Source organism: Schistocerca nitens, chromosome 1 (assembly GCF_023898315.1).
Source record: "Schistocerca nitens isolate TAMUIC-IGC-003100 chromosome 1, iqSchNite1.1, whole genome shotgun sequence".
Taxonomy (NCBI): domain Eukaryota; kingdom Metazoa; phylum Arthropoda; class Insecta; order Orthoptera; family Acrididae; genus Schistocerca; species Schistocerca nitens.
Genome location: NC_064614.1, coordinates 719,178,897 through 719,201,514, shown reverse-complemented (window position 1 = coordinate 719,201,514; position 22,618 = coordinate 719,178,897). Strand labels below are relative to the sequence as shown.

At 42.9% G+C, this 22,618-nt stretch overlaps 1 protein-coding gene across 1 annotated transcript in view; it reads left to right on the top strand.

Annotated features, from left to right (window-relative positions):
- Window positions 1-8,708: 8,708 nt before the first annotated feature.
- The window catches only part of LOC126197352 (zwei Ig domain protein zig-8-like), a 194,906-nt gene continuing 180,996 nt past the window's right edge, over window positions 8,709-22,618 (top strand). Inside the window, exon 1 of the mRNA XM_049934631.1 lies at window positions 8,709-8,798. Within this exon, the coding sequence (XP_049790588.1) occupies window positions 8,735-8,798 (64 nt within the window). The 5' untranslated portion in view covers window positions 8,709-8,734. The remainder of the gene's footprint in view (window positions 8,799-22,618) is intronic.

The window sequence follows — 22,618 nt, the reverse complement described above, 5'->3', positions numbered from 1 at the left end:
TGCACCGTAACTTAAACCAACTCCAACGTGTGTCCTATGTCAACATGTATGTCGCCCCTAAACTGGTACACGTCGCCCAGATCCAATGCCGTTACTCCTTGGCCGCCGCATCCAATCAGCCTCTGGATATTTCGTGTCAGCAGGGGCACTTTTCAAAGTCCGCTACAACACTCTAACACTGCCTCCTGCAAAAGGTGGCCTCGGACTCGTCAACGTGCGGGCACGATCTTCTGCACTCTTTGTCCACACTCTGTTGCGGCACTGGCAGGGGCCGGTCCCGTCCTTAACACGCAGTCTCTTAGATATCCTCCGACCAGCTTCTCTCGATCCACCGATCAATGTGGCACCTATTTCTCCATTATTGTACCACGTCGCCAATTGTTTCATAGAACTCAGCTACGTTCGGGCCGATCTTCCAGTCACCCGTCCTCACCGTAAAAAAGATTATCATCGTTTATTTATGCTGTCCAACCCTTGAGACCCCATGGTGCTACAGCATCCTGACATTAACTGGCGCACGGTTTGGGGGTGTGTGCATGCACCCTTTTTACCGTCGTCTGTGTCTGCACTCTGGTATGTTTCAGTCTATGGGAAATTCCCGACTAATAGCCGACTTTATCGCATAGGACTGGCCACCTCCCCACTCTGCCCTGACTGTCAGCTCGAAGACACCGACGAGCACCGTCTTACGTGCCCCCTGAAACAAAACGTATGGCTCCTCATCCAACGAATCGTGGGCTTTTACCTACGTGCCCCGCCAACGACGGTAACCCCGGATTTCCTGTTGTTGCCCCAGACATTTCACTACCCTCTTGCTAAGCACCATACCCTAATCTGATTTCGAGGACAGGCTTTAGAATACCTCTTTCAGAGTGGTGCGCATACAGTCCTTGACTTCTGGTACAAAGTTGTGACCGCGCATAGCACCCTCACCCGAAAACCATCTTACCGACAAACTTTTGCCGGTTTTCTCCGCAGCGTCTTCCTTGACCCCCCTCAAAGTTGGGGTGTACCATGCCTACCTGTCACATGATGCAACACCCTTATCCACGTTCTCATGCATCGAACAAAAACAAAAACAAACTTTAAAAAAATTGAAGAAGACGGAATATGTTATATTTTGTTGTATTTAATGGTTTTCATTTCAATATTTTTTTGTTTAACTAACAGTCATTTGTATATGTTTCAATGGTACCTTCAAGAACTCTTGCATAGTAAATATATATGTACTTTTAGTTTGTTCACTAAAAATTATTAAAAAAACAAAAAAAAAAAGGAAAACAGGATATGTTATATTTTGTTGTGTTTACTGTTATTCTAATAATTTGTTTACCTAACACTCATTTGTATATGTTTAACTGGTACCTTGAAGAACTTTTGCTTTGTGTATATAAATATATATATATATATACACATACATACATATATATATATATATATATATATATATATATATATACTCTACGTTTATTCAACAAAGATGAAAAAAAAGAAAGATGGTAGAGCACAATACAAAAAAAAGTGGTTAGCTTAGATTAAAAAAAAATAAAAAAAGCGGTTAAAGGCGCTACAGTCTGGAACCGCACGATAATTAAAAAAAAAAGTTGGTAGAACACTTGCCCGCGAAAGGCAAAGGTCCCGAGTTCGAGTCTCGGTCGGGCCCACAGTTTTAATCTGCCAGAAAGTTTCATCTATGAACTTATTTCCGTAGACGATAAACGATATAATCTCTCCAACCATCAGCTCCCAGTACCAACATTCGGCTAATCTTTCTTGTTATATCAATGGAAACGGTTACTACAACAGCCATATTTAGCAAGCAGTTTCACCTAAGCAACGAAAATAGAAGAGATCGAAGAAGACAAGAAGAAAATTGCGATTTTACTTTTCTGTTGCTCAGTAACAGGGAAGATTAACCGGCTCTTGAAGAAATGTGAAATCATGAAAGGCTTCAGGTTACAGAGAAGTTTCGGCAACTAATGAAGAATGTTAAAAATGATGTAGGCCTCCGAATACCTGACATATTCAAAATACCATGAAGGTGTGGGCAGTTTTGTGCGGTCAGACTATCCAAACTATTGAACAGCTTCGCATACAGCATGAAAGGTTTTTCCACCTACGCTATCCTGAAAAATCAGCTGTTGCGGTGCATGCACAGCAAAACGCTCACAAGACTGCATTCGACGATACGTCTACTATTAAGCGGACCAATGGCTTCTAAGATAGCGTAATTAATGCTTGAAGCAACAGAGATCAAGACATCATATAACACCCTCGGTAAAGACTGTGGCTTGTAGCTGAGTACGACCTGGATCGTCATGTCACGGACTGCGCGGCCATTCCCGCCGGAGGTTCGAGTCCTCCCTCGGGCATGCGTGTGTGTGTAGTTCTTAGCATAAGGTAGTTTAGGTAGTGTGGATACCTAGGAATTCACATACATTTTAACACGTTCTATATCCTGCCAAACGTACGTAAGAAGGATACACCTTCAAGGTGTAAGCACCATCGGATAGCCGATCTATAGACTTGCAAAGAAGCGTAGCAGAGAAAGACCGCTTTTTGTCCGCCTTAAACCCAGTGATGCCACGGTCACAGAATTTCCGTCAAGCACATCCACACAGGTCGGTATCTACCCACCACAAGCTACCATCATCCGGCATAGAAACGGTCTGTTCTGGTGACGTTAGCACATCGATCTGATACCGTGTGAGACGCTGAAAACCTTGCCAGGAAACTGAGCCATTTATACAAAGTTTTCAAGGAAAACGGTTCCATAAGACAGATTCGAAAACAATTTCACCTAGACCACTAAATACACTCCTGGAAATGGAAAAAAGAACACATTGACACCGGTGTGTCAGACCCACCATACTTGCTCCGGACACTGCGAGAGGGCTGTACAAGCAATGATCACACGCACGGCACAGCGGACACACCAGGAACCGCGGTGTTGGCCGTCGAATGGCGCTAGCTGCGCAGCATTTGTGCACCGCCGCCGTCAGTGTCAGCCAGTTTGCCGTGGCATACGGAGCTCCATCGCAGTCTTTAACACTGGTAGCATGCCGCGACAGCGTGGACGTGAACCGTATGTGCAGTTGACGGACTTTGAGCGAGGGCGTATAGTGGGCATGCGGGAGGCCGGGTGGACGTACCGCCGAATTGCTCAACACGTGGGGCGTGAGGTCTCCACAGTACATCGATGTTGTCGCCAGTGGTCGGCGGAAGGTGCACGTGTCCGTCGACCTGGGACCGGACCGCAGCGACGCACGGATGCACGCCAAGACCGTAGGATCCTACGCAGTGCCGTAGGGGACCGCACCGCCACTTCCCAGCAAATTATGGACACTGTTGCTCCTGGGGTATCGGCGAGGACCATTCGCAACCGTCTCCATGAAGCTGGGCTACGGTCCCGCACACCGTTAGGCCGTCTTCCGCTCACGCCCCAACATCGCGCAGCCCGCCTCTAGTGGTGTCTCGACAGGCGTGAATGGAGGGACGAATGGAGACGTGTCGTCTTCAGCGATGAGAGTCGCTTCTGCCTTGGTGCCAATGATGGTCGTATGCGTGTTTGGCGCCGTGCAGGTGGCACACAGGGCCAACACCCGGCATCATGGTGTGGGGAGCGATCTCCTACACTGGCCATACACCACTGGTGATCGTCGAGGGGACACTGAATAGTGCACGGTACATCCAAACCGTCATCGAACCCATCGTTCTACCATTCCTAGACCGGCAAGGGAACTTGCTGTTCCAACAGGACAATGCACGTCCGCATGTATCCCGTGCCACCCAACGTGCTCTAGAAGGTGTAAGTCAACTACCCTGGCCAGCAAGATCTCCGGATCTGTCCCCCATTGAGCATGTTTGGGACTGGATGAAGCGTCGTCTTACGCGGTCTGCACGTCCACCACGAACGCTGGTCCAACTGAGGCGCCAGGTGGAAATGGCATGGCAAGCCGTTCCACAGGACTACATCCAGCATCTCTACGATCGTCTCCATGGGAGAATAGCAGCCTGCATTGCTGCGAAAGGTGGATAGACACTGTACTAGTGCCGACATTGTGCATGCTCTGTTGCCTGTGTCTATGTGCCTGTGGTTCTGTCAGTGTGATCATGTGATGTATCTGACCCCAGGAATGTGTCAATAAAGTTTCCCCTTCCTGGGACAATGAATTCACGGTGTTCTTATTTCAATTTCCAGGAGTGTAGAAGACCTCCACAGAAGACTGCGTTTTTACGTTTTTGTGGCACAATAACAGGGAAGATTACCCATCTCCTGAAGAAACACTAAATCGATAAGGTCTTTAGATCCCAGCAAGGATACGGTAACTAATGAAGCCTGTGAAGGAAAATGTAAGCCTTAGAACACCTGGAATAGGCAAAATACCCTGCTGTATATGTTGGTAAGAGTATCTACACTATCTACGCCATCCCGGAAAATAAGCTGTAGCGGTGCATACACTTGAATCCGAATACCGAATTGCGTTCGATGATACTTTTATTTTTAAACGGACCATTGCCTTTGAGCTTCATATTCTTACATAATCTGAGTTTAGACCGGCGTGAGCCAGGTCGGTTTCTATCCTAAGATTATTTACAGTATCCACGAAAGGACATGAAGCAGTAGAGATCAACATATCGGACAGCATCCTCACTAAAGACTATGGATTGCTACTGAGAACGGCCTGGGATCCTTTGATCGGGGAGTTGCAGAGGGCATGGCGGTAACGCCACCAAAACATTGCCATATATGGTGGGAGACTAGGCACCAGTGACGTCACTGACGGCGGCGACACTGTATAAGCACGGCAGCGGCATTCAGGCAACAGCTGACCACTTGACAGGGGCAGAGGAGATCTCTGCCGAAAGCTCGTGGGCAGACCCACCTCACGTGCCTTGAAGCTCATGAATATATTATTAATGGATATCGCCGCTAGAACATGCATTCGAACATTATATTTTCATTTTCTCGAAACTGGAAATCTGCTGTAGATCTCCAACTCACGCTTCATACTTCAGCTGACTCTCGTTTCGTTTCATGGTGGGAAACAGAGCGATAGGTTAAACTGAACCTATTCCTACTCCTTCTAATAAAACTTCCTACTTACTTGTAAAATAGCGAATAAAGTTATGGTTGTCATTCGAGGTGAGGAAACTTATCTTCATGGAGAAAGAGGAGTGGTGATACATAATATAATACTTCCTTATTCAGACAATTAGAGGACAGTGAGGGATTTACTTTGTATGATTAACATAACAAAGTAATTATTAATAATTAAAACATCCGAAAATATGCATATATTTAAACCGCACACACCAATCATTCAGCCGAATCTGGGTGTGCATGACACTGTGATAACAGTGACACTCTACTGTCATTACTCTCGTTGGTACCACTGATGATTGAAGTGAAAGTGTCAGTGCAGTTATTTAATGACAAGTTGTTCAAATTTTTCTCGAAATGACTCTATGTTTTGGTTGGCAGGAGAGCCAACACCGTGTTACTAGAGGAGGCCGAAAGGCACGCGTTTTAGCTCACGCAGGCTGGCGTGAGGTCTGGAACAGGACAAGGACTTTATAACTTAGAAAAACTGACGCATATGATGGAATACTTAACTTTAATCCATTAATGTTGAACGTAGCTCTTGTCTGCACATTCTTTACAATATCAATAGCAACTGATAATGGCACCTTGCTAGGTCGTAGCAAATGACGTAGCTGAAGGCTATGCTAACTATCGTCTCGGCAAATGAGAGCGTATTTTGTCAGTGAACCATCGCTAGCAAAGTCAGTTGTTCAACTGGGGCGAGTGCTAGGAAATGTCTCTAGACCTGCCGTGTGGCGGCGCTCGGTCTGCAATCACTGATAGTGGCGACACGCGGGTCCGACGTATACTAACGGACCGCGGCCGATTTAAAGGCTACCACCTAGCAAGTGTGGTGTCTGGCGGTGACACCACACTCTCAGTACAATGGGACTTAACACCTAAGGTCATCAGTTCCCTCGACTTAGAACTACTTAAACCTATCTAACGTAAGGACATCACACACATCTATGCCCGAGACAGGATTAGAACCTGCGACCGTAGTAGCAGCGCGGTTTCGGACTGAAGCGCCTAGAACCGCTCGGTCAAAGCGGCCGGCACTTAATGACATGATCATTTCCTAGAAAGGATAAAAAACTTTTGTTCTATCATGTTTTTTCGATGATGTGCTGCGCAACATTAACTGATTTCCTCCAAAGTTAACAAGTCTAACAGTTTCGTTGCTGAGTGCCTCGAACTGCCAAAAACCGAAATTTTTATTAGTACTTACGCATTTTGGTCCACATCAGTTCTTTTAGATTTAAATGATAGCGATACGTTTACAGACGAATACCTACATGAGGTTATGTTTCCTTTTGCTCGATCACGTTTCATGAGACAATAATAACCGACTTTGAGCAACAGTGGCCATTTCAAGATGGTGGACAAACCTTCTGTGCATGAACATTTGTTAACCAAGTGCGGCCCGTAGCGTCTCGAGATATTCATTGTGGGATGAATTCCGTCATGATTCTCTCTTAAAATGTGGCTGTGTCGAAGGTGAACTTTATAATAACTCAGTGGCCGATCTCCTTAAACGAAATGTCACTGTTTCTAATGGGTCTGTGGCAATTCGTCGATTTCGTATATGGCGATGCGAGGGATGTGGAGAATAAAAATTATCACCTACCTCGACAATTCGATGCTGGGCGTCTTCTCTACGTCAGATGAAATGGCGACATTGTCAGTAGCTATTGTTGACGATGTGAGCACGTAAAACGCAAACTACTTCCCTGGCCTAACCTTCGCACGGTATTCGCCTACTGAAGACTATGTAGAAATTACACGATGGAATTTTTCAGAAATTTCGTAGGATGTGAATCGTAGGAAACACAAAGGTGGGACATCACACTTGTCCAGCGTGATATCTGGTTTTATAAAGAAAGATTCAAGCCATTAAAAGAAATCAAGTTGAGTACGGAAAACTTAATAAGCGATTTGAAGGAAATTTTGCACAGTGGACTATTGTCCGAATTTTCATAGCAAACATAAGAGTTAAAACTGGACAAATGGGTTATCAAAGTAACCAGAATGAGGTCTGTTTTGCAAAAGGAAAAGGGTTAATTCGTTGAAAATATTTGGATCTAACGAAAAAATTTATTTTATGATATGACGGAAAACTGAACTATTTCAACAACTGCTAGTAGCTACGTAAATGTAGTGTATGTGCACGAAAATTGACAGTGATGTGATATTTAACTTAAATTAACAAACGTTTTAAAATGAATAAGGTTTGAAATAACCAGTCAATCGTATTGTGGCATGATTTTTGTAAAATTAAAAAATAAAGTACATTAGAGATAAATTTGATACACTTTTTAATTATGCTCGAAGTCATGTACACCATTTCAGGCGTCAATTGGAAGCTTATAGTTCACTGTTTAGCTTAGAATCTTGGAGGTTACTTGTCTGTTGAATTACGGAGACTGTGACATTTCGTTTTCTGTCCATAATTTCGTGCATCATTCGAACGAGCGTCAAATATTTCTCTAACGTGTTTTTTTCTTACAGTTTGACCAACAATTTCACAAACCATTTGAGCCATTTTTTCTTCAGTTTAGCTTTTACATAACTCATGACAAGCTGTAGTGATAACTAATAAATTTCTAACACATTAACAGTTAACCACGCAACTGTAAGATATAATAACAATCTCAGTGAAATATTCTGCACGACATCTAGCCTTTTGAAAATGCATCACAACGGAAAAACCAGGAGTAGTACTGGCATATGCGAAGATCTGACCTCCGTGGTTGGCTGCTGGGGCTAGATGTCTTGCAGATTGGTTGAATAGGTGCCTCCCACATTATTTCCTGCATAGTCCTTAAGTAACTGTGAGCTGACTATGGTCTCTGGGTGCTCGGCGCCTGAGGTGTGCTTGCGACCGCCTAGGGAAAAGCGAGGACCCGCTGTGTGCAGCAGGTGCTGGAGCGTAGGCGGCCCGGCAGAGGGCAGGCCGGTCGCTGGCGAGCGTCGCCGCAGTTCGGCAGCCAGCAGTTGCGGCCGAGGCGTCGCGTCGACAGGCGGGCGATGGGAGAGGTAGGCTGACCCGCCGCGCACACGCTCCGCGTCCTGGGGCCGCCACGATCCATCACGCCGCGCTGTCCGATAGCAAGTGACGTACGGCCAGCTAGTTCCAAACGGAACAAGTGTTGTAAAATGAACTTTAAAACATGCTGATTTGTCAGTGAACTGCCTACTAAGACCAATTTCTCAAAGAATTGTAGCCCACTTGACAGACCGAACACTGTTTGTGTAACGACTTATGACAGAGGTTTCAGTTCTATTGAAGGAAATTCCACGTTCCATATATTCATAAACAATTATGTAGACGAGCCAAAGGGTGCACATCAGCTGTTTTATCCTACGAAAGCCAAGTGACTGTTACAAAACTGCGGATAATATTTTTGTAATCTATCCAGCTTGTGATTGAGCGTACGTGTAGGCCGATAATCATATCTGTTTACGATAGTACGCTGCATCTTTTTCTATTATTCGGCAGAGAAGATAACAAACCCAGAGTCGTAATGTGTTTGCGTACGATAAGCGTCTCGTTCCCGTAAATATTATCTTATTAATAACACCTGCGTGTGAAAATATCCTACCTAACGACTTTTTGTGTGACACTGACTCTGTGATATGTGTTGAGACATGGAGAGCCGGCTTCTAATGTTGCTGATGCTGCAGCTGCTGGTGCTACCCCCCGCACTGGATGGTGAGTGCTGAATAAATTTACGTAGAGTTTCGCTCACATTACTGGCAGCAGATTGGTTATAATTTGATGATATTTCTTGCGTTCGAAACTGTCTTTGTGTTGAACTGTTACAGGATAATAACTGAAGACTGGATGTGGATGACAGCACTGACTGTTATTTAGTATTACACGTAATTAGGAATCTCATCCTACAAAATTACTTCACAGTAAGCAGAAATGATTTGTGATGTGTCGCGTTAGCATAGATGCATCTTTAACGATTATAACCGAAAAAGGCTCACTCGCATATTCACTGATTTGTTCACTGAAAATGATATTTACTGCTTCACAGTAGTATCATGACTCACTCGATGTTTCTAACATTGTTAGTAACAACTGCAGCTTTCAGGTACTTCGTTTTAATGCTTTAGCAATTGCCCTGTGCAAAATGTTCCCACAAAAACTGTTATTTTAAAGTAGAAAACAAAAAATAAGTCACCCTAGCATTCTGTATGGAAGAAAACACATTATATAGCTATATTATCCTTGTTGTTTCCTATATAAGCCTCCATAACTATATGAGATCGTCGTATGGGTAGTCTGCTTCTCATAATATATTGTTTCACTTGTAGCATATTTGACGACAATTTTCCATTATGCAATGTAAATGTTGCCATAGTACACTTGCTATATCCGCTCTATCTTCATAGATGATCTAGAAATTAATTATTACTTTCTAATACGTACATTAAAATTGTAGTCTCCTCTGTCCTAGCCACTCGTACACTGAAATCCTAATTCCACTATCGATAGTGAATATAAAATCTTAAAAAAACGAAGTGTACTGTATGTTTAGCGCTAGTCACATGTTGTTCAAAATTTTCTTTAAAAAAGAGATTTTTCTATTAATGTTAAATTTAAATTTACAGTACCAACGATTGTGCTCCGTGTCTTAGTTACAGCTCTGATTTTAGCACATTTTAAAGTACTGATTCATAGTTAAATCATGAACGTGAAGTATAACGGTTGTTTCTGTGGAACATATACCTATTCTTCTTTCCACAAGGAGTTGTATGGTTTATTAGAGGAGAGTTATTGGCAATGTTGCATGGAACACCTTTGCCACCAGGTGGTGTGTTTACTGATTTGTGACTGTCTCAGGTCGATGCATAGCGGAAGATCAATATATTGCCGGAATGATTTTTTTCTCAGAGATCAACTCTCTCCTTGGTCAATAATAGTATTCTTCCACGCAGTCTCTTAATTTTTCGGATTGAGGTGACTTCTCTGTCTCTAGTCCTTACTAAGCAGTTCGTTGTACTTTTAACCAATCCACCAAAATCCACACTACTCAGCATCTTTCCATAATCTTGTCGCCTCCATATCAAAATTTGATTTTAATTTTTTTTTATATTCTTTTAGGAGTAGCTTGTTCTCAGTATGCCTGTAAAAGTAATTTTTTCGTGCGTAGTATTTCTTGCAATATTCTTTAGTTATACTGTACAAATATAAAAATTATTTTAATTAAAATGCTTTCTTTACTAAATATTCTCTCCGATGGCTCGGAATACCGTAAAAACTGTCTTTACTAATTTTTTCCAGAAGGTCATGGTGACACTATTTCTTATGTCCAGTTCCTTGTTGTTTCCACCAGGTTAATTACTCTCACAAATACCGTTCTGCGATTAGTCATTAGGCGGTTCGATCTCTCATTCCATAGGCCAATAAAATATTACATGATAACATACATGATGAAGTAAATTTTGCGTAGTAAAACGGCATTAGTTTAGTTCTAATACATATAAATAATAATGTAGAATTTCTTGCTATAACCGCTTTCCGAGAATGCATGGTCTATGTGAGCAGCTTCGCCTTTTTCCTCACCGCAGTGGTGACGACATTTTATGTAGAATCATTGTGTGAAGCAGGAAGCTGGAAATACGGGGTGATTATAATTAAAGTTAAACTTTCGAAACGCTGTACAAATAACAACACTTGTCAGAGTGACGTCACGTCGCAACGTAATGTTATCGGAGAAGGGGGAAACCGTATGGCAGAAAAAAAATATATTGTAAAAATTGATCAATAGGTGGCGCTGTATGAGTCAGAATACGTAAATGAAAACACCTGTCTTGCGCACGACCCAAGGAAGGTGGTTTTAAACACGCCGGGTACACGGCTTTTCCTCCTTTCGCGTCTGCGACGTTTGCCATGACTGTCTCAATGCAGGATCGCTCTTCGCTTGTAAAGTTGTGTTACAAGAATGATAACTGTGCACATGTCGCTCTGCAGAAGTTCCGGACACTGAAGGGTTTCAAAAAAGGCAGTGATCAGATGACTGCCGTGGGTCTGGAGACAATGATCTGGAAATTGGAAAAGAGGGGTTCTTTTGGTGCGCAATCTGTTAGCGGGCGGAAACGAATTGATTCGACGTCAGTGGAAACCGTGGCCACAGCAGTGTAGGAGACTAGTGGTGGTGTGGAAACGTATAGCGCACGGAGAACTACCGCGAGACCGCTACGGTGGCAGGTTCGAATCCTGCCTCGGGCATGGATGTGTGTGATGTCCTTAGGTTAGTTAGGTTTAACTAGTTCTAAGTTCTCGGGGACTAATGACCTCAGAAGTTGAGTCCCATATTGCTCAGAGCCATTTGAACCACGGAGAACTGGCCGAACATTGGACATACTCGTGAGCACAGTGCGTAATATCCTACGAAACACCCTTCATTGCTGTCCATTCAAAATAACAATGTGCACGAGTTGCTTCCTGCTGACCTGCCAGCAAGGGAGACCTTTGCTTTAGAATTTCTTGCTCTCATGTATGTGGACAATGATTGGCCATAAAAGATTTTGTGGACAGATGAAGCCCACTTCCATCTGGGAGGATACGTCAAAACACAAATTTGTGGAAAAAGGGCAACGGAAAATCCACACGCAAATCAGCCAGTGCCACTTCATCCTCAAAAGGTCTCTGTGTGGTGCGGGTCCACGGCATCGTTTGTCATAGGGCAATATTTTTTCGAAAAGACAGTTGCTTCCGTTCGTGTTACCTGTACCATCACTGGTAAGCACTATGAGTGTCTATTGCGCAACCACGTCATTCCAGCTCTCCAACAGCGTGGATGTGTGGATGGGAACATTTTTATGCAAGATGGCGCACATTAGCACATTGCAAATCCCTTTAAGCAGCTGCTGAAGCACCATTTCGGAAATGCTAGAATTATCAGTGACCATTTCCCTACGTCCTGGCCTTCCCGATCATCTTATGTTAATCTGTGTGACTTCTGGTGGTGGGGCTATCTGAAAGATTGTCTTCAGTTTTCCGATTTCACACTTAGCCACATTGACGGCACGCGTTGCGCAACACATTCTGAACTTGACCCCGGAAACATTTCGATCAGTTGTGGTACACACGGTTTCTCGAATTTAACTTGTTGCAGGAAACGGTGCAGAGCATACTGAAAATGTTTTGCACCAGTGACACGGAAATTAATAATCCAATTTGATTTTGATTGATGATTTTTATACGGTTTTTGGTTCAGGACAGTTAAAAACCAATGTGATTAATGCTTTTTATGCGGTTTTTGGACTAAACCGACTTTTTCCGTCCGATGTGATAACACCTTGCCGTGGTGGATGGGCTTACTTAACCAACAGCATTGCACCTGTGCACCCATGCACACTGAGTAGTACAGTTGGTTTAACTTCAAACGTACATTTTTGGCATTGTTGTATGATTCATTTGTCTTTTGTAGTCGACCACTGTTAAATTATATTGCTTAGAGCACCATCTATTGCTACGTTTTGTGACCATTTATTTTTCTTCTGCCATAGGTTTTCCCCCTTCTCCGATACTATTCCGTTGCAATTTGCTGTCCTATCCAGTGGTGTTACGCATACAGCTTTTTGAAAGCTTAACTTCAATTATAATACATCGGCTCTCCTGCTTTCCGGACACATAGATCTCGTGTAACCGTGCTTACTCTGATAAACGAACATACACTTCACACTAGTGGTGTAGGCACAATATCAGTAGCCAACCCGTAATTTTGGATATGTGCCTTTCGTGAGAGTAGTTTAGTGGTTGAGAAAGACAATATATTCGAATTCATGAAGGCAGCGGTTATGAGCGCCGTCAGGTTACCCAGACTGGCATTTGCTTTTGTTTCCCAGAATCAATTGAGGAACTTTAAGGCTTTCTTCCTTTGAAAAGGATACGACTATTTCCGTACTTTTTCGTGCCCAATCTGAGCTTCTCCCCCGTCATTACTAACAAAAGTCGCCGAAGGGGCATTAAATCATTCTTCGAATATGTCCTTAAACTGTAACCTGCGGATCTAGAAAATTAGTCACGCATTCTATTCCGCTATTTAAAGGTAAGGCTGCAGTTACTGATAAAGCATACGTTTTTTGTTTGCGTCTAGGATATCTTACTATTTCAATATTCGAAAACATGACTGTGCTGCAAATATTGTTTCTCTGGTCACTCAACCGCTATGCCTAAGAAAATTGTTGAGGTGTGTTAAGGATTGGACGCTTTTATCCTAATTAACATAGGTAGGTTTTGGGTTCTTTCTTTCAAAATCATACTGTACATTGCCGTACAAGCCGCAGCCCCGTTTTTAAGAACATCGATCTCGCCATCATTGATGTACTACTTCCGTTCACTAACAGGGACCGTCAATAACGAACAATCTTACCATCCTCTCTCTCTCTCTCTCTCCGAACCTAGCCAGGTAAAGGATACGTCCATTGTGTGGTATACTTCTGAATTTTCTGTAAAAAATACTATGCGTAAGCGCTGCCGTTCCATGCGTCTCTGTTCCAAGTTGACTCAAAACGAAGATTCTTGTCCCCAGTAATGACATTTTTTGTCCCTGCAGTTAAGCCGGAGTTGATAAGGTATCTACATTTCTTTTGTTAGGACCTCTTTTTCTCCTAATGTCTTAATTTCACTTCGTTATAGTGCATCTACAGTTCTCCAACTCAACTCAGTGAAAATAGTGATTGACAACAGTGTAATTGTTGACTTCGTACATCTAGATGTCATTATTCATATTGCATATTATAAGCCCGTCGTCTGAATTTTTTCTCGGTTTGTGAAGGAATCTAATATCCAGTTCATTATGGCTGATTCGTGACATTAAAGAGATAATATAATGGTTTGTCACAGAAAATTCTACGCAGAGACTCGTTGGGGAATAATAGCGAGCTAGAACTGTAGACATAGTGACTACGTTTCTTTTCTATTATTTAAACTACGTGTAAACTGATTGAGCTACTAATAATATAAAGAAACTTCGCTGAGATTCTACTGTGAGCAACACATCTTCTGTCAGCAACATATCAGGAAACAATTTATGGAAAAATAATAATTCCCAGAATCTGTATATAACTACAGACACTGAAGATCAATTGTTACAATTTCCAAGTATGTATACATACTTAAACAAAAATTTTGCCGATCATCGTAACTGTTTTCAACGAAAAAAACGTAATATAACATTCATTACAACCTACCAGTCCAGGAGAACCTGTATAACAACATAATTCTTAATCTTCTTCAATATTATGTTTCTATAATTTACCTTGTGAGACACAGCTTTGGTAAATACTTTCATGTAATTCAAGAAAACAAAGAAAGATATATATTTCGTCGACATGAAAATAATTTTACGGATTTAATAATGTTGTAGTTTTATTATCTTTCTGGTTTCCAGATAATTTATCGAATTGTTACATACAATGTGCAGTAGAATGGTCGTTATGTCCGTAAGTCTTACAGACTGAACCATCTGACTGAACCGAGTTCCTAAGAATGTTTTAAATGTTCTGTTTCATCTACATCTACATCTATACTCCGCGAGCCACCTTACGGTGTGTGGCGGAGGGTACTTATTGTACCACTATCTGATCCCCCCTTCCCTGTTCCATTCACGAATTGTGCGTGGGAAGAACGACTGCTTGTAAGTCTCCGTATTTGCTCTAATTTCTCGGATCTTTTCGTTGTGATCATTACGCGAGATATATGTGGGCGGTAGTAATATGTTGCCCATCTCTTCCCGGAATGTGCTCTCTCGTAATTTCGATAATAAACCTCTCCGTATTGCGTAACGCCTTTCTTGAAGTGTCCGCCACTGGAGCTTGTTCGGCATCTCCGTAACGCTCTCGCGCTGACTAAATGTCCCCATGACGAATCGCGCTGCTTTTCGCTGGATCATGTCTATCTCTTCTATTAATCCAACCTGGTAAGGGTCCCATACTGATGAGCAATACTCAAGAATCGGACGAACAAGCGTTTTGTAAGCTACTTCTTTCGTCGATGAGTCACATTTTCTTAGAATTCTTCCTATGAATCTCAACCTGGCGCCTGCTTTTCCCACTATTTGTTTTATGTGATCATTCCACTTCAGATCGCTCCGGATAGTAACTCCTAAGTATTTTACGGTCGTTACCGCTTCCAATGATTTACCACCTATGGCATAATCGTACTGGAATGGATTTCTGCCCCTATGTATGCGCATTATATTACATTTATCTACGTTTAGGGAAAGCTGCCAGCTGTCGCACCATTCATTAATCCTCTGCAGGTCTTCCTGGAGTACGTACGAGTCTTCTGATGTTGCTACTTTCTTGTAGACAACCGTGTCATCTGCAAATAGCCTCACGGAGCTACCGATGTTGTCAACTAAGTCATTTATGTATATTGTAAACAATAAAGGTCCTATCACGCTTCCTTGCGGTACTCCCGAAATTACCTCTACATCTGCAGATTTTGAACCGTTAAGAATGACATGTTGTGTTCTTTCTTCTAGGAAATCCTGAATCCAATCACAAACCTGGTCCGATATTCCGTAAGCACGTATTTTTTTCACTAAACGTAAGTGCGGAACCGTATCAAATGCCTTCCTGAAGTCCAGGAATACGGCATCAATCTGCTCGCCAGTGTCTACGGCACTGTGAATTTCTTGGGCAAATAGGGCGAGCTGGGTTTCACATGATCTCTGTTTGCGGAATCCATGTTGGTTATGATGAAGGAGATTTGTATTATCTAAGAACGTCATAATACGAGAACACAAAACATGTTCCATTATTCTACAACAGATTGACGTAAGTGAAATAGGCCTATAATTATTCGCATCTGATTTATGACCCTTCTTGAAAATGGGAACGACCTGTGCTTTCTTCCAGTCGCTAGGTACTTTACGTTCTTCCAGAGATCTACGATAAATTGCTGATAGAAAGGGGGCAAGTTCTTTAGCATAATCACTGTAGAATCTTAAGGGTATCTCGTCTGGTCCGGATGCTTTTCCGCTACTAAGTGATAGCAGTTGTTTTTCAATTCCGATATCGTTTATTTCAATATTTTCCATTTTGGCGTCCGTGCGACGGCTGAAGTCAGGGACCGTGTTACGATTTTCCGCAGTGAAACAGTTTCGGAACACTGAATTCAGTATTTCTGCCTTTCTTCGGTCGTCCTCTGTTTCGGTGCCATCGTGGTCAACGAGTGACTGAATAGGGGATTTAGATCCGCTTACCGATTTTACATATGACCAAAACTTTTTAGGGTTCTTGTTTAGATTGTTTGCCAATGTTTTATGTTCGAATTCGTTGAATGCTTCTCTCATTGCTCTCTTTACGCTCTTTTTCGCTTCGTTCAGCTTTTCCTTATCAGCTATGATTCGACTACTCTTAAACCTATGGTGAAGCTTTCTTTGTTTCCGTAGTACCTTTCGTACATGATTGTTATACCACGGTGGATCTTTCCCCTCGCTTTGGACCTTAGTCGGTACGAACTTATCTAAGGCGTACTGGACGATGTTTCTGAATTTTTTCCATTTTTGTTCCACATCCTCTTCCTCAGAAATGAACGTTTGATGGTGGTCACTCAGATATTCTGCGATTTGTGCCCTATCACTCTTGTTAAGCAAATAGATTTTCCTTCCTTTCTTGGCATTTCTTATTACACTTGTAGTCATTGATGCAACCACTGACTTATGATCACTGATACCCTCTTCTACATTCACGGAGTCGAAAAGTTCCGGTCTATTTGTTGCTATGAGGTCTAAAACGTTAGCTTCACGAGTTGGTTCTCTAACTATCTGCTCGAAGTAATTCTCGGACAAGGCAGTCAGGATAATGTCACAAGAGTCTCTGTCCCTGGCTCCAGTTCTGATTGTGTGACTATCCCATTCTATACCTGGTAGATTGAAGTCTCCCCCTATTACAATAGTATGATCACGAAACTTCTTCACGACGTTCTGCAGGTTCTCTCTGAGGCGCTCAACTACTACGGTTGCTGATGCAGGTGGCCTATAGAAGCATCCGACTATCATATCTGACCCACCTTTGATACTTAACTTAACCCAGATTATTTCACATTCGCATTCGCTAATAACTTCACTGGATATTATTGAATTCTTTACTGCTATAAATACTCCTCCACCATTGGCGTTTATCCTATCCTTGCGGTATATATTCCATTCTGTGTCTAGGATTTCGTTACTGTTCACTTCCGGTTTTAACCAACTTTCCGTTCCTAATACTATATGCGCACTATTTCCTTCAATAAGAGATACTAATTCAGGAACCTTGCCCTGGATACTCCTGCAGTTTACCAATATTACGTTAACTTTTCCTGTTTTTGGTCTCTGAGGACGGACGTTCTTTATCAACGATGATAATGTTCTCTCTGGTAAGCCGTCAGGTATTTTATCGTTTCGCCCAAGGGGGGGTCCCTCTAACCTAAAAAACCCCCGTGTGCACGCCACACGTACTCTGCTACCCTAGTAGCTGCTTCCGGTGTGTAGTGCACGCCTGACCTGTCTAGGGGGGCCCTACAGTTCTCCACCCAATAACGGAGGTCGATGAATTTGCAACCATTATAGTCGCAGAGTCGTCTGAGCCTCTGGTTTAGACCCTCCACACGGCTCCAAACCAGAGGACCGCGATCGACTCTGGGCACTATGCTGCAGATATTAAGCTCAGCTTGCACTCCGCGTGCGATGCTGGTTGTCTTCACCAAATCAGCCAGCCGCCGGAAGGAACCAAGGATGGCCTCAGAACCCAAGCGGCAGGCGTCATTCGTTCCGACATGTGCTACTATCTGCAGCCGGTCACACCCAGTGCGTTCAATAGCTGCCGGAAGGGCCTCCTCCACATTACGGACGAGACCCCCCGGCAAGCACACCGAGTGCACACTGGCATTCTTCCCCGACCTACCCGCTATTTTCCTGAGGGGCTCCATAACCCGCCTAACGTTGGAGCTCCCTATAACTAATAGGCCCGCCCTCTGTGACTGTCGGGACCTTGCCGGAGAATCGGCCACTGGCCCAACAGGCGAGGCATCCTGTGGTGGCTCGGAAACGATGTCATCACCACTAGGAAGCACCCCGTACCTGTTGGAAAGGGGTAAGGCAGCTGCCACGCGGCCAGATCCCACCTTCGCCTTTCGGCCAGGCACGCGCGAGCCCACCACTGTCCGCCATTCACCCTGGAGTGATGGCTGACCGGTAAGATGCTCACTGCCGGAAGACGCAGCGACATCAGGGGTTCCATGTGATTCCAAGGCCACCGAAGTAGGCATAGGTCTCACCACAGTTGCCCCAACGCCACTACGAGCCGACGCCTGCGCCTCGAGCTCGATGAGCCTAACAGACAAAGCCTCCACCTGTCCCCGAAGAGTGGCCAATTCTCCTTGCGTCCGCTCACAACAACCACAGTCCCTGCACATGACTATGTTTACCCTACTCTATACGGTGACAAATTCCCAAGATAATCTTCTGATGAGCTACTCTGATAATCAAGAAACACTCACTGAAATAGTATTCGGCATTGCGACGGTTGATGTCCTGAAAAAAGCACATGAGGATGACGAGCAGTTGCCTTGTTGAAATGTTGTGTAGTTAACATGCCACCAATCTACATACCTCTTAATCATAATGTATGTAGTTGTTTCAAGTAGGTACGTTGATTTGAATGCTTGTAACGGCATGTGGAAAAATCCTTAGAGGTTTGTTTTAATTTTTGCACTCTGCATATGGAGTGAAATCTTGTGTCACGTGTTCACAACAGTTGTGACACTCCATTTCAGTTATAGAATTCCGCGAACACATATTTTCTTTAGTACAAACTGAGAGGCCACTACTAGTGAGACTTGGAGCTAGTTAATTACATGAGACACACGTTGTATGCACGATGCACGAAGATTTGTCCCGAACAGAATCCTATTCAGTAAAGTTCATTGTTCTTATGGCAAACACTTGAGCAATAGAAATTGGCGTTCTAAAATATGAATTATTCTAAAATGTATTCCAAGTGACATAACGTATTAAAAATAAGTGAAGTACCGCAGTATATTGATAAATGAAGGCCGATTATTTCAGTTTGAGTCTTATGTTAAGAAACATTCTTGTATCTGTTAAGAACGAAACAGGACGTGTAAGCTGACTATTTTCAAACTACTCCAAGTTTCAAAAACAGTGCTATACTAAGTAGTTTGCCGTTAATCCTTATCGTGAGCTTACTGTGTTTTGTCATTTTGTCAAGTGGTACTTCTCAATTTTATTTACCATAGAAGTTTCAATAATCCGTACTGATATTACAAATGCTAAAGTAGCTCTGTCCGTTACGTTTTGACGACTAAACCACAGAACCTTTTTGATAAAATTTGGTATGAAGATAGCTTGAACGCTGAAGAAGGACATAAGCTACTGTAGAAAGTATGTAGTAAACGTATTTATTGATTTCAAGAATTTAATGCCAAATGTGGAATAACAACTACTCATTGAAAAATTATTTATTCTTTGACTTTTGCAGTTTACCATATTTGTGAAAATGCTTTTACTGTTTGATATATTCTACATAATACGATTTAATGTAAAGAACGCAACTTTTATACAGTCCTCTATGTGTTTCGTCCATACTCCCGTACTAACATCAGCCACAAACCTGTCACTTTCTAGCCGCAGAGTGTCGTGCATTAGCAGCTTGTTCTGATCTGGTTAGCATTGATGATACACCCTACTGGGTTCCTCGGTTCAGTTCCCACCTGTGTGGTTTTTTTTCTCTATCCACATGTGGTAGTATGCTTTGTCCACTTTAGTTTGTTATCAACAATATCCAAGTCACCACACTGAGTCGAATGGAAAAACGTCCCAAGCTCCCGAACATCCAAACCGGGGTCTCCTTGTCAATAAAGCCATGCGCGCACTTTATTTAATTTTACTGATACGCAAGCCCAGCCGTGGTGGCAGCTAGAATAGAATAGCCGTATAATCCTCAGCATGTGGCCTGAGGAAGGCCATAGGCTACTTTAGATATTCTTACCTTTTTGAGCATTACTAACATTTTTAATGTGGTATGCGGTAGTGGTATGCTGACGGCTCTGGCGCAATGATCGGCCACTGTCAGTGTTAATAGATTATCCCTTGACAGGGCAAATCCAATGTTACTGTGAGCGTGGCTTATGACTGACTTCCTACACCACCTGGAATTGCTGGAGAAGTTTCTTGGAGATGTAACAAATAAAATGGGACGGAAAACTATTACTTTAAGCCTCGCAACTGTAAGTCTGATTTAGCACATAATTCTAATAGAGCTCAAGCTGTCAAAGTCACTCGAATCAAAAAGACCTCAGAGCAATATGACGTCCGCCAGAACTTCGATGCACAGCGTCAGGCGGCATTAAGAGCTACAGAGACACTAGAACAAACACGTCACAATTTAGACGCTGAGGTTATAGCTTCCAGGACACTTGCAGACACAAAGAAGGCATCATTTAGAGGTTATCTGGCAAACAGAGACGAATCCTTACATGTGGAACGAGGAGGCTTCTGGTCAGCCTGAATTTAATTATGATATATTAATTATGCTAATCATAAATATTAGTCGTAACAGGAAGATTTATCTATAATGAAGACACAATAACGGATTAAAATGAAAAGGAGAAACTGTTGGTATGTGTTGCTCTGGTGGCGAAATGTCAAATCTGTACTAGGTGAGCCAGAGAAACCCTTAGAATCTCTACTTCTACACGAATGTATTGAGTCGAGGCATTTTTTAAATATAGTTGGAGAATATAATGCATGGTTTCAGATTCGACGTACAGCAAAATAGCAGAAACACATTGTACATAACTGCGCTGCATGTGAATTTCTTTATACATGCGTCTGTACGCTACTATATTTTCAATCGTCTTGTACAATTACTAGCTTACTAGCTCACAGTCACTCTTCATAACAAAACTATTGATTTACGGATGAAGATAATCCTATCTTCCTTTCTGTCTTTTCATTCCGTTAAGTATCATAAAGCTAACAACCTTGCCGCAGTGGTAACATCGGTTCACGTCAGACCACCGAAGTTAAGCGCTGTCGGGTTGGGCTAGAAATTGAATGTGTGAATATCCGAATTGCCGAGCACTGTTGGCAGTCGGGGTGCACTTAGCCGTTGTGAGGCAAACTGAGAGCTACTTGATTGAGAAGTAATGGCTTCGGTCTCGTAAACTGACATACGGCCGGGAGAGCGGTGTGCTGACCACACGCCCCTCCATAACCGCACCCAGTAACGCCTGTGAGCTGAGGGTGTGTACCGTTGGGCCTCCATGGCCTCTTCGCGTGTTGTTAAGTTTTAAGATTTATAAAGCAGTAAATTCATGTCACCTACGGAATAAGGTATTGGTCAGAGACATTATCTGAGGCTGTACTCCGAACGAATAATCAAGGTTCAGACTGGTATGATTGTAGATGTTGAATAAGTCTCACTATAAACGGATGCACAATTCAAAACCTTGACTACGTATATGTCGTCTTCCATAATGTTATATCCGTAACGAGAGTGTGGGTATCAGCCGTAGCTGTAGTGCAGACGTTTGATGGGTTTTATTGCGAGTCTGATCACCTTTCAGGTCTAGATCGCTCACAGATCTGGCTTACAGTGGCGTCCAGTATCACCTTCAATCTATTAAACTGCTGTAAATACTCAGTGCAATGTATTTCTAGATAAACAAAAATCACTCAGGCTGCACTTACATGTTGCGCTAGCGGATGGCGTTACTTTAGTACTTGAGAATAGCTATTTTGCTAAATCGGGACTAAATTTAGTTTATCGGCATTTCGGGAAAAGACTGTCCGTAACGGTGACGGTCTCGATAGATCGGGATGGTTGGCAGCTCTAGTTGTGGGTCAGTTGCCATTACCAGCAGCTATCTAACTATCTATCTACATGGATTCTCTGCAAATCATATTTAAGTGCCTGGCGCAGGGTTCATCGAACTACCTTCAGAGTTCTCCGTTATTCTGATCTCGTATAGGTTCGCGGAAACAACGAACACATATGTCTTCCCGTACGAACTGTGATTTCCCTTATTTTATCGTGCTCATCGTTGCTCCCTATGTAGGATGGTGTCAACAAAATACTTTCATATTCGGAGGAGAAAGTTGGTGATTTGAATTTCGTGATAAGAATCCGTGTCAACGATAAACGCCTTTGTTTTAATGATGTCCAGCCCAAATCCTGTATCATTTCAGTCACACTCTCTCCCATATTTCGCAATAATACATAACGTGCTGCCCTTCTTTAACTTTTTGATATACTCCGTCAGTCCTATCTGGTAGGGATCCTCTGCAATTCTTCCTGTATGTCGCCTCTACTGTCGAGCATTGCAATTATTATGTATGCAACAGCTCCGCAAAAATCCTTACGCTACTGTCAACTAAGCCTTTCGTATCATGCGAAGAATTATGGTCCTCTTCACTCCACTGAGGTACGCTGTTTTCTCGACCTCATGGAGGACTAGAACTGCTGAGATTTTTAAAAATTTCGTGAATTCGACGTATCGAT